Genomic DNA, 12,976 nt, shown 5'->3' with positions numbered 1-12,976 from the left:
AAACTATCAAATGCACCCTCGAGCTAGCTAAAGCTCACGAGCTTTTCGAGCCGATTAGCATTGTGTTAGAACTCGGCTCGACACTGTAATTGAGCCAAGTTGAGCATTTAATTAGCCGAGAACGAGTGACTTGACTCAACTTTCACACCTAATTAAAAGATATCATTATAAAAATAAAACTAAATTTTGTTCATGTACGTTATACAATGTGAGGAGAAAAAGAACAAAGTTAATATGTATCATGGTTTAAGAAAGACAAAAATTAATGAGATATAAAATTAAAAGCTGACTTACCTATTATTGTTGTTATGTAAGATATAGTTATTTATTGGCTAGTGTAACACCTCTATTCACTTGTTTGCAAGAGACAAAATAATATATATATGAATTAAGTATAACGTGGAGCATTCAATAAAAATTAATAAGGACATTCCTTAATTTTTTATTTTTTTTTAATAATTGCGAAATGCTTGAAAAAGAAATACATACATGTTAGTACAATTTAGATTATTTTTTTAAGGAAATAAGTACATTCGAGAAATAATTAGAGGGTATATATAGTTTGTGTTAAATTTCGATGTGCTATACTAGTTCTGTAGTCAATATTTTGTCATGTTACTTTATCTGTGAACTAGAGTCAAATTTATGTCAGCATATTAGGACATGTCATGTGCAAGGTTTTAAAACCTGGCTTAGGGTGAAACCTGACAAAGTGATCGCCTGCCAGGTTGACTGGTTAAATTGATTTGACCGATAGGTCAAACTAGTGATGTAAGTGTGCCCAAAAGTTTAAAATCTAGTAAAAACACCCATAATAATTACATAAGTCCCTACAGGTTTGAAATCCTACAAAAACATCCCAAATGCATGCAGATCATTAGCTTCAACAACCTAGGCTAAATAGGGCTTGTTTTCGACGTCAACAACACTCTCTGTCACCACAAAAACACTCCCCTCAACCTCCTTACCAAAACCCATCTCACCCCAGCCCACCCCCATTTGCCTCACCAATCACTAGCAACAGCCCCCTGAACCAGCTAGGCCGATCCAGTTTTAAAATACACATCACGTGTACTAACTTTGTAAAGAGAGTGACAAATCTAAACTGAAAAAACTATTGGAGAAAGCATGCTTAATTAACCATTGGAGAAAAAAGACTTCAACTAAAATAGGCTACACCTTCCTTTTGTAAAGGTTTCATCTCCTCTTTAATGGCAAGCTTTTTCCTTGAAATTACTGATAGTTTTCTATTAATCAAAAGCAAATAAATTTTTTCAAAAATTGATGTCTTATACTTGCCTTCTTTAACTTATTTTCAACAGAAATTAAAACTTGATATGAAAAAGATATATATATATTTTTTTTTTTCTAGTGTGATTAATTAAATTTCCTTTTGATGATCTTGGAAGCTTGGGCATAGTTGAGACTGGATTATGTAAAAAGTTCTGTCTCGAGCAGCGTAGCCCACGGTATCAAGATCTGTAACATATCCTTCTAAGCCTACTAGGCCCAACCAAACCCCAACCCAAGTAAAAATAATATTACCTTTTAATGTAATTATTTTAATACTAATTAAAAATTTCTAAATAATTGGGTTGCATCAAATCAATAGCTAATAAGATAAACCAACTAATTAAGGAGATGAGAGGAGTCAATTTACCAATAGTCACCCGATGCTTGTTGTTGGGATCAGGTAAGCAAATAGGGTAATAGTAGGCTTAATTTTGACCAAACTATGATGATGTAAACCATTTAACAATTGAAAATTTGAGTCAAATTTCCTGTTTTCATACTACAGTTTTATAAACATAATCTTCTTGGGTGGGAAAAAGTCTTTTACTCTAATTTATAGCGGTAAACGAAACTTATCTAAGAAATTCCCACACGGTTCCCTATTGCTCCAAAGTCAACTTGATAATCTCTAATATAAAATCAGTAGATCATTATTTCGTAACTCTCAACTTAAAGGGAGTTAATGCTTTCATAAAAGGAAAAAAGAAATGAATTAAGAAACAAAATCTCGTTATAAAAAGACACAAAATCTATGAATAATATTTGGCCACCTAATTTAGTCCTCATATTTTGTTTTTTTATTTTTTATTTTGTAGTGTTTTTGTTCTATTTTAGTTGTTTTCCTTGTATCAAAATCGGAATGGATAGACTAACACTGTTAAGTATATATATATATAATTTTTTTTTTTACAAATGAAATTATTTTAATTTTCTTTTTAATTTTTTTCTGCTAAATGAAATACGTTTATAATTTTGAAATTGTCATTTTCAAGTTCTTCAACCACGAAATTGACTGTCAACTGCCAGCTTTGTGTGAACAAGAGAAGTAATAGGAGCTTGAACCCCAAATTTGACCCAGCACCAGCATTCGCTTTGCGGAAGTAAATTAATTTTGGAGGTTCCGCCAGTAATGATATCGTAAATAGATTGAACTCTTTCACATAATTATGTTCCCCTAGATTTTTGTTCAGAGGTTGCAAGAGACCCACCAATCCTTGTCACCACTAAACTCTTCAGTTGTCCATCATTTTGTTTTGATTGATTTGTTTTGATTTGATTATTGCATGCATTAGCGGCCTGTCGTTGATTAATTCTCTTTGACTACTATTGGCCACGAGTCATATGCCATATTCAATACAGCCTGTTTTGATTTGATTATTACATCATGTAACAAAATAATGAATAGATGTGTAAATAATTTATTAGAAATGTATGTTGATAATAATTACAATTAGACAGGTAAAACATATCTAAGAAATTTCCGCACAAATTAACCATTATTTTCAAAGTTTGAGTTTGACCAACTGCTACAGGTTTTTGAATGACAGCTTTGTGGACAGTATTATGGTAATTGTTTCCTGAAATTTATTTTATTATATATTTCTATGTCCATTTATAAGATGAAAATATATATACTCTCCTTAAAACATGGGTCAAACAGTTGACAGATGATAGGTCCAACATTATAACAATATTATCGTATAAATTTATTATATTTGGTAAACTAAAGAGTCAAAAATTTGAAATGGAATCTCATTTTTTTTTTTTAAAAAAAAAAGAAAATAATGGATTAAATATAAGAATAAGACAACTGGCGATGATAAATCTTTCTTAGCCGAAAAGAAATAACATCACCGCAACAAAACAGTAGTCAAGGAAAACGTTACCTCGCTGATGCTTGTTGGAGTCATAAATAATCTCTATAATTGTTTCAGAAAAATCTAAAAAATAATAGAGTCTGAAATACTAATTTTGTTATTTCCTTTTAACAGCAAAGTTTTGGTTAGCAGGATATTAGCAGAAATATAATCGTTTTCTTATCTCAGCTTTACCTAAACCGCACATTAATTAGATTTTCGATTGGTAGAGATACTGAAAGAGCGAAACTAATTAGAGTAAACAACAAATTATTAATTGATCATATTTCATTAAGTTTTGATTTCTTAAAGCAAGGTTAAATTTATATAATTGATTTGTCTTAGTTTTGTAAATAAAATTAAACCGAGAAGTATATGAATTTTGTCTCTCTTTGGATGCTTAAATATAGTATGCTTATATAAGCTGGATATATTATAGCAACTTCTTAAGTTACCATTTTGTACTGAATAATGAAAATTTTGGGAAAATTGCCTTTTAATCCATTTTAAATGGATTCGTTTATAAAAATATGTACATTAATTTCAAATAAGAGATATCATCAACTGCTCACACAGCTTTCACACGAGGATGCTATAGGTTGAAATTCCATGCATTTGAAAGAAAGAAAGTCGGTTCATCTTCTATATAAGTACTGGAGAAGGGTTTCATATCTATTACAAGGAGAAGGAAAAGCCTAGAGTTATAGTGACATCGAGATTGTGACGGCGGAGACGAGAGGAGATGTTCAGGAAGAAATCAAAAGCGCCTCGCCTGGAGGCTCCGGCCAGACAAAGAGCGGCGAAAGTGAAGATAAATCTGGGTATTCACTACCAGGTAATTTCTCATGGGTCGTCCTCAAGAGCCTCCACCACAAGATAAAAAGAGTCCTCAAGGAGATGATTCATCTTTCAAACTCTAAAACGGTGCAATGATACTACTCGCTTCACTATGTTTCGTAAGGGATCAAGAGTTTCATCAGAAAGAGGATACCACCTGAGGATCTTTCACCAACTGTTTCAGCCCCGAAACAACAATTAATTGGAGATACTGATCATAGGTCTTTTGCATCTTCAATCAATTGCACCATATGTAAATCTAATAAGGGTAGTTTATATACCCTGTTATATCCTTTCATCAGTTTATTATGAAATAAAACAGTGTTTGTATCTCTAAGTCAAAGCCTAGAATAGATTTTGTCATATATATAGTGGAGATCTCTCTTCTCTTTTACTTGATTCTATAAATCTTTGGATGTATAAGTCTGGAATTGGGCTTATTTTAATCTCCAACTATAATTTAATTTCTTCATGTGTGATACATTGGCCTAGAGTACTATTTCTCTCCACCGATTATTGCTTGCTGAGACATTAATTTTCATATATTTAATTTCTATCTTTTTTTATCTGTTTACATTAAAATTTAAAATAATGCTTCTAACAAGTGTTTACACCTGGGGATTCATCTTATCTTTTCAAACCTGTTATCGCAATGTATGATAGAGAAATTCTACAGCTGGCTTTCCCGAATGTTCAATTGGCCAGTCCATGGAAGACTTATTCTAAGAGTTGAAATTTACGTGTAGCCAGTAAGTAGTTTATTAAAAGATATAAAGAACGTAATTCTTATCTAAGATTATATGAAGGCGTAGGAATGTTTAGCTAATTAAGATAAGATTAAACGAGTTTTTCAACCCAAGGTTTTCCTTATTACTTTTGCATCCCAAAAGTTTCAAAATGCTACTTTTTACCCAAGTTTATATTTTGTTAATACCTAAAATATACTGACATTCGTACGAGTTTGACAAGTTATGGAGACAGGATGAGAGAGATTTTGTAGAGTGGAGGCCGGTGAATTGTACAGTGGTGACTGATGAATATTCATGCTAGAATTAGCCAGAAATCATATAAGAACAGAAAACTCAAACTTTGGAATGACCTACAATTGACGAGAAACAAGGTTTGAAATAGAAAGGTTTTATAGAGAAGAGATCGAAGGTTCGAATGATGAAGACGAAGAGAATTTTCGCTGTTAGAATCAACTTTAGATAGTGAGGATATTAACTTTGGGTGGGAAAGTGTCATTAAGGAACCTTGGATGGGAAAAAAAGTCATTTACTCTTAAGATAATGACATATGAACCACAAAGTATAAATGTAAGCCTCAAGAAATGTGCATCGTTCATAATTTATTACTTCGTGACCAATATTCTACACAGAACACGGTTTTCGTTTATTCTAATATATTGTTATTGAGTTTTAAAATGAAATAATCAAAAGAAACTCAAACACTTGGCTCCATTAACGAAGAAACCAAGATCCTCTTCTCAAATATCATGAATTCTTAACATTAACAATTGCAATGATACAATTGATAATTAATAAAAGAACAATATAATAAAGAAAATTTTGTTTAATATAAACCTGATGGGCCTCTGATAGTTACAACTAGCAGTAGTTGTCAAACTATAATTTAATTTCAAACCATTTCTGAGATATTTTATTGTAAGTTTCCATATGAAAGCCTTGGACTATAGACCGTAATTAGTTTTTGGATTAAACTTATTAAGGAAGCTTTTGATTTCTTCTTCCTACTTCGACCCTACCTGATCGTCACCTGCTATTTCCTTTTGTCGGCGTTCTCTCTCATCTTTAGCCAAAATAATTGCAAAGTCAACTCCATGGCTACTCTTTGGTCATTAATCAATGAACATAAACTACTTTGCCTGTAGTCAAACCCCACTTGCTTGCGTTGACAATGTCTATTTACAATTTATATCTGTAAGATGTTTTGCTTTCTGTATAAATGGTAAATTCTCAGATTTATTGGTACAGCTACCTCTGACTTTTGATGATATATATACCGGCCAGCTAAAGGTTTAGAAGAAGTCTTTAAACTTGGCTCTTAAGAAATTCCTTAAGAGACAAGTTTAAAGAATTCTTCCAAACGGACGACGATGAGGATGAGGATGAGGATGAGTTAATAAATAGACCTGGACTGCCTGAAATTTCATCAGATTTTTTGGGATATTTTTGTCGTTGTAGTAGCCAAAAGTCAGTGAACATCCATTTTAACAGCCAAAAGTGGCGACACGCGTGTCAGTAATAGTTTTCAAAAGTCATGGAACCTAATATAGTATTTGATGGTTAAGGGGTCTAAGGAAGAGTAATTGATTTTCGATTTGCAGTTATTTTGTAAGGTTTCATTCCATTTCTACAACTATTGAATTGTTAGCTATCTCTGGGTAGTGAATGGTTCAATAAGAGCTCTTAGGTATGTTACTCAAGAAATTTTGAATTTGAATTCTTCATTGGTTGCTAATAGAGATAATCACTATACTTCTTACCCGGTCGATAATTTCAAGATCTCAGGGGATTAATTGAAATGTGTACTTAGACACCCCGGATAAATAAAAAAAACTATTGAACCACTGCCATTATCTATATTCAAATGAATTGTGACATTTTGCAACATCACCAGACGTGGACTCTCAAAGAGAAGCAAAACCAGCTAAACAGGAAATCAAAGTGCTGGAAGAACCTGATATCTAAGGAAGAGTAATTGATTTTCGATTTTCAGTTATTTTGTAAGGTTCCATTCCATTTATATATCTATTGAACTGTTGCCATTATCTATATTCAAATTAATTGTGACATGTTGCAACATGACTAGACATGGACTCTCAGAGAGAAGCAAAGCCCGATAAGAGGAAATTGATCTATACGTTTCCGTTGGAGTTAATCAGGATTAAATTGCTTTACCACTCCAGTTGAATCCTCAGTGTTTTCATAGATAAAAGTATGAGGTTAAGGCTTCATAAAACCTTGAAGCTCGCTCGAATGATCAAAGTGCTGGAAGAACCTGAGAATGAGATCTCCAAAACTTACAATTCCCCTAACCGAGCTAAAATCTTTACGGGCTGTTGAGCCTCCTTTGGAGGGACAAGACTTAATTAAAAAAGCCCAAACATCTTGGGCCAGGCGGACCATGTATAAAGAGATAGAAAACGTAACCCAGAAAATAAAATTGGGCTACATGAAGCCCTATGGATTAAAATAGACCATGATGGTTGATGGATTTAGGTAAAGATGGCAATGTGTCCGATATTTCTGGGTACCCGGCCTGACCCTAAAAGGTCAGGCTTAGCCCGATGTTCGCGGGCTTAAGCTTGGGCCTGGGCCTGATTTGAAGGCCCTACCTTGAGTACAGGCCAAACCTCGGTATGTCTTCAGGCTTGGTCCGGCCCGAAAATTTTAGTATTAATTATGCTAAATTACTTTTATACTATATATTTAATCACAATTATCCTACATATGTACTCATTTTTCTCAAACCCTACATGGATGAATGGATAGATTTTGTGGAATGTTATTTATATATTTGGTGAGTGTTAAAAAATAAATTAATATTTAAAAAATGTTTTTAGAATTAAAAATATAAAAAAATGAAATTTATTAATATTTAAAAATTCACATTATAAAAATGGGCGGGCTTGGGCTGGGCCTGAGATTACAAAAAGCCCATCGAACCGGGTTTGGGCTTTACCTATCATACCCGTGACGGGCCCAACCCAGGCTTGGGCCTTTGTCATTAGGTCGAGCTTGGGCTTGGGCCAAGGGGTACCCAATCCCGGCCCGGCCCATTGCCATAACTAGATTTAGGATAGGGAAGGGTTATCTCATTAGCTTACATCTGTTTTTGAAATAAGGATAAAATTTGAATTGAACATAATATTAATAACGATATGTAATTATCCTCTTGTTTCCATTAAACACCGAATTCTTTTAGCTTTACTTAATCTTAAAAAATTTTAGAACCTCAATTTTCTCATTAATGAAAAATATTCTTCTCCAATATAGTATTTTAGTAAGAGAGGCAATGGTTAAAGTTATAGAGAATTTTAAATACACCAATAGATTATGTATTTAGGTCTCTTTCCCCCCAGTGAGTTGAAATTTTAAATCAATTTTTTTTAATCTTTCCATTTAAGTATGAGATTGCATGGGTTAGACACAAATTTTAGTAAAATTATATAGAGTTATTGGGAAGTGAAAAGGTGTTTAATATAAAAACTCTTTGATTTAATTTCTTGTAAGTTATGATTTTATATCTATGAAAAAAAAAAAAAAAAAAACACTGTAAGAAGATGAGTGATATATGTTAATCTATTTATCCTTTATTATTATTATTATTTTGGACAAACCCAATAATTGTAATAAAAAGGAATAAATAATAACAGCCTAAAAAAGGGAACACTATTTTAGACGCACGACCTTGGACCTATCCAAGGGACAAGGTTATACAAAAGGCTAAAAGAAGCCAAAGGACACTCAGCCCAGAACAAAGGAAACTCAGAAAAAAGTAGCCTTTATTGTTTATAAGCAGCCTGCAAAAGCCACACCAAAAACAAGGCTCTGGCTTCTTGTCCCCCCAGAAAACTGGCAAAGAGCCTATAAACTAACAAAGAACCGGTAAAACATCCAGCAACTAACAAACAAGAAGGATCAGTTGCCCAAGCCACAACCCGAAATCACCAGCCAATAGTACCCCAAACCAACAACTAAACAAATACCCACGTGGCCAATCAGCTTCGGCAGAAATTTGTTTATCCTTTACTGTGGGTACAGATAAAAATGATGGGGGACTCATGGTCATCCCTACTCCCAATTACTATATAAAAAATCTCATCTTTAAGTAATTATTAAAAGAAGTTTTAAGTATCAATATGCATAATGTTCTTTATTATAAGTACAATGAGGTCTCAAGTTGACCTTATTCAACACTGGAAAGTCGAAAGAAGTAACTAAGACCAACAATTAGGACACATAGTTGAATTGAAAAGTTTTTATTTCAGATTATACAACATAATACAAATATATATACTATTACAGCAAATTATCATAGCATAATGGCTTAAACAGAAACTTAGACCGGTATGTTGAACAAACTATGTCTCTTAGAAGGGGATATTGCAGCATAACAAAGAGACTAACCGGTACAAATGCAAGTATAGCAGTAAGCATGGTGAAACAGTTTAATCTATCATGATAAGCTAAGAAGAAGGTTGCGCTAAAAGCCACCATCATGGCAATTATAGATAAAAAGAGCGTCGAGAGTCCTACCATCAGCTTAAACGGTAACGACTTGAGAAAATCGTCTTCTGTATAACGCGATGTAAGGATAAATAAAAACATCAGAATGGAGATAGTTGAGGAGGATAAAGCGATTGCATCTGACAAAGCGAAAACCTGAAACAAAGTCTCTCTTAGATGAATTGGCGTCCCCCTGTTATTATCGTTACCACCCGGTACACTGAAGGCTGCTGCAAACATCATAGTGGCAATGAGTGTTGCGACAAGCATACAAGATTCAGCTGTCTTCTTCATCCACAGCTCTCCATTTTTTAATAAATCTTTATGCTCTTTGGCGAAAATCTCTTGTGGTGTACTACCTTCTGAATTTTTCTTTTCTCTAAACGAGGGTTGAACCATCTTTTCAATCTCCTACCACCATTAACAAAAATGTTAATGCAAGAAGTATTATAATTGAAACTGAAGAATAATTTTGAACTATGGAAGAATACCTTAAACCATAACAATTCTCGTTGCATTTGTAGAGCTGCTCCAGATACGATACTAACTCGATTCGAATCTGGATATTTTGCAACCAAATGCAATATGTTATTCTGCTTATTATCTTCAAAGGTCCCCATCAATTCCTTTGTAAAGGCTGTCTCATATATTAGATTGAATATAGTGGCATGACGGTGCAAAATAGCAATGTGAAATATGCTGTGATTATTGTCATCCAATTCATAAACCACATCAGGATAACAGCAAATGAGCTCTGCCAAGAATTCGAAGTTCCCCAATCTAGCTGCCTCAAACAACAATTGTGAAGGTGTTCCGATTAGTGCCGTAAGCTCCAACTCGTCTCGTTTTAATATTTCTTCCCAAAGACATCTGACAAGTTGAAGAGCTTGGGTTGACATCAAGTCCTTATGAGTCATGAACTTCAATCCTGGTACTAAAAGTAAGAAGCAAGTTGTGTAATTATTTATATTAATGTAATAATAACAAGGACAAGAATAACTTTATATATAATCTCATCTATCAATATATTAAGAAGTAACTAACACGAAGTGAGAAGCCCCTTCAAGATTCCTGGATTTCTGCCGGCAATAGTGGAGGGCATTCGAGCCAAAACATGCAAAGCTGTTTCAGAATTCTTGTCACGAGCCACAGCAAGTTCTGGATGATCCTTTAGCAATTCCAACGCCAGATCTGAACAACATTCAACCAATATCTTTTAGTTAAACCATACACAAAATTCTTGATTTAATTTAGTTCAGCATGAATATATATCAATTTATTCAGATGAAATTAAATATTTGATGAATATTTTTCCTTTGTATTCTCATAATTTGACACAGATTAATTTTAAATATTAATGCATTACCGTTATCTTTTTCTATCCTAAACAATGAAAAACATGTTTGTTTTAATATTAACTATTCAATTCAAAATTCAATCATATTCTATTCAATTCAAAGCATTTAACAATTAATTTTCACAATAAAAGTTTATAAATTAATAAAAACACCCCCACCCATCTAAGCCATTGTCGCCCGCTAGCAACCACTGTCGGCTACCAGCCGTTTCCACCGCTGGCCATAGCTACCAAGGTTGACGCCAGAACCACACACAATCGGTCAGATCTGATCAATCGTGTGTCAATCTGACCATTTTTAGTCAGGTCTATGACCACAGATCTAGTCGTGGATAGTCAGATTTGGCTTTATCTGGCCGTTAACAATGATCATATCTTAGTTATCGTTGACAGTCAGATTTTGGCCATTGATGACAACTAGATTCTGACAATAGATTTGGCCGTTTTAAGCTAGATACATGGTGGATTTGGCAGAAAAAGACCACATCAGTGCATGATTTACCAGATCCAACCGGTCATGTGCTATTTTGATGACTGTCAGCCACCGGTCAATGGTGGTGGCCAGCTGCCAATAGTTGTTTGGGTGGGTGACGTGTTTTTGTTAATTTATAAACATTTATTCGGGGGATGTTTAGCTAAATTAACAAATATAAGGGGTTAAAAAATAATCTAAATATTTTCAGAAAATGTTTTTCAATAATGTACCAAACATATTCTCAAAATCTTATATTGTTTGATTTAATCATATCATATCCTACTTAGAATAGGATATCAGAATATCATATTTCAAGTAATCCTAAGGTACAAGCTTATTTATGTTCCAATTCATTCCAAACAAAATCCCACTTAAAAGAAATTGATGTGACATGTCCCTACCTTGTAATATTTTTTATGTATAATGTATACTAGATGATATATAATATAAGAAAAAATCTTAGATGAGGTAGGTATAACATAAATTATTGAATTATTTGTGACATTAGATTAAATCATAAGCAAAGATGTGATGCTTCCAAACATGCTGATTAGGGAATAACATTAGGATGTAAACTTACCACAGAAACCAGTATTGATAAAGGTGAAAAATATAGCGATTCGATCCTTTTCTGTCAACATATCTTTAGTTTCACCGTATAAAAAAGATGCCATGTCTCTCTGTGCAAACACAGCGGCTATGTGGAGTGGACTCATATTTTCACTGCCTCGGATTGTTAGAAGACGAGGATTTTCCATCAACATTATCTTGGAAATTTGAATCGCTCCAACTGCAGCAGCAAAACAAAACGCAGAGTTCCCATTTTCGTCTGGCAACTTCAAGTCTTCGGGGTCTATCAGTTTTACCAACGCCTCCACAAAGTTAGTTTGTCTTGCTGCTGTTGCAATATGAAGAACAGTTTGTTTTCCCTTTGTTATACTGGCACACAAAAATCCAGGATATTGTCCAAAAATATGCTTAGCCGTTCCCCAGTCACCTTTTAACGCAGCCTTATGAAGAGACACACATGTGTTGAGGTAATTTCTTCTGTTTTCTCCTGTGTGTATTTAAACCAAGAAGAAAAGGGTTAATTCTTTGGCTTGATCGACGTCTATTTATATGGGATAGTCTGATCATCATTTTACTTTATTGACGAGAAGAGATTTTACAATAAAATAATATGTGTAGTACTATTTGGCAATCTCATCATGTCAATAGAGTGAAAAAGAAAATTCACTTCAAAGATCATAGCTTACTCTTTAGTAGAAGCAGGGAAGGTGAGAGAGCTTTTGCTGATGAATCGATATCAATTATTACTGCATCTTGTACTTGTGGAGGAGGTACTGAATTTGCATCCCTTGTGGCCATTAGTTGATCTCTCCTGAATACAAGTTATTGCTTCATAATTTATGATGGTGGTACGTTTGTTTAAATTAATCAAACATAATAAATTACTGAAAGAAGTGTCTTTGAGCACCAAGTTTTATAAAATAAAATGCGATCGTCCGCAAATGAAAGTTGATGAAACCTTAAAATTGAATAAGGAAATGGAAACATATATGTATGATCTTGGTGACAGAAGTAGATATAATCTGAGCAAAACTAATAACAGTAAGGACTGAACATTAACCTGACAAAGTATTAACGTTTGGTCACCACAAAGAGAGATAAGAATGCTTAAGAAAAGTAATCTCTTTAAGTTCTAAAAATGCAGTGCATCTTCCGAGTGAGTGTATATATAGTAATTCTTGGTCAATGGAAAATAGATTTAAAATGAATTCGGCTCTTCTTAGCAAGACCACTAAGTGGAAGAATATTATAATTAATTACAAATCACATTCTTTGAAAGCAACTGCCAGGAAGGCTTCCACAACTTCTAAAGAGGGTTATAGCAATAGTACACTGA

At 33.6% G+C, this 12,976-nt stretch overlaps 1 protein-coding gene across 1 annotated transcript; it reads right to left on the bottom strand.

Moving 5' to 3' along the window:
- Positions 1-8,974: 8,974 nt before the first annotated feature.
- On the bottom strand, positions 8,975-12,768 carry LOC116109503 (ankyrin repeat-containing protein NPR4-like). Its single transcript, XM_031395718.1, has 6 exons — positions 12,701-12,768; positions 12,327-12,451; positions 11,651-12,127; positions 10,283-10,429; positions 9,730-10,172; positions 8,975-9,649 (listed from the first exon to the last, which is right to left on the bottom strand). The coding sequence occupies exons 2-6, from the start codon at positions 12,436-12,438 to the stop codon at positions 9,032-9,034; spliced, it is 1,797 nt and encodes a 598-aa protein (XP_031251578.1). The 5' UTR covers positions 12,439-12,451; positions 12,701-12,768; the 3' UTR covers positions 8,975-9,031.
- Positions 12,769-12,976: the final 208 nt, after the last annotated feature.

The sequence above is a fragment of the Pistacia vera genome, unplaced genomic scaffold, assembly GCF_008641045.1.
Source record: "Pistacia vera cultivar Batoury unplaced genomic scaffold, PisVer_v2 Contig581, whole genome shotgun sequence".
NCBI lineage: Eukaryota > Viridiplantae > Streptophyta > Magnoliopsida > Sapindales > Anacardiaceae > Pistacia > Pistacia vera.
Note: the sequence above shows the minus strand (reverse complement) of the source record. Positions and strands in the feature narration are given on the sequence as shown.

What these genes read in the sequence shown, in the direction of transcription:
- LOC116109503 (XM_031395718.1), bottom strand. Translation starts at nt 12,438, where the DNA reads ATGGCCACAAGGGATGCAAATTCAGTACCTCCTCCACAAGTACAAGAT. An exon ending in TTCCCTGCTTCTACTAAAGA is followed by an intron (nt 12,128 to 12,326) that starts GTAAGCTATGAT and finishes AAATACACACAG; the next exon opens with GAGAAAACAGAAGAAATTAC. An exon ending in GAGAATTGTTATGGTTTAAG is followed by an intron (nt 9,650 to 9,729) that starts GTATTCTTCCAT and finishes TAATGGTGGTAG; the next exon opens with GAGATTGAAAAGATGGTTCA.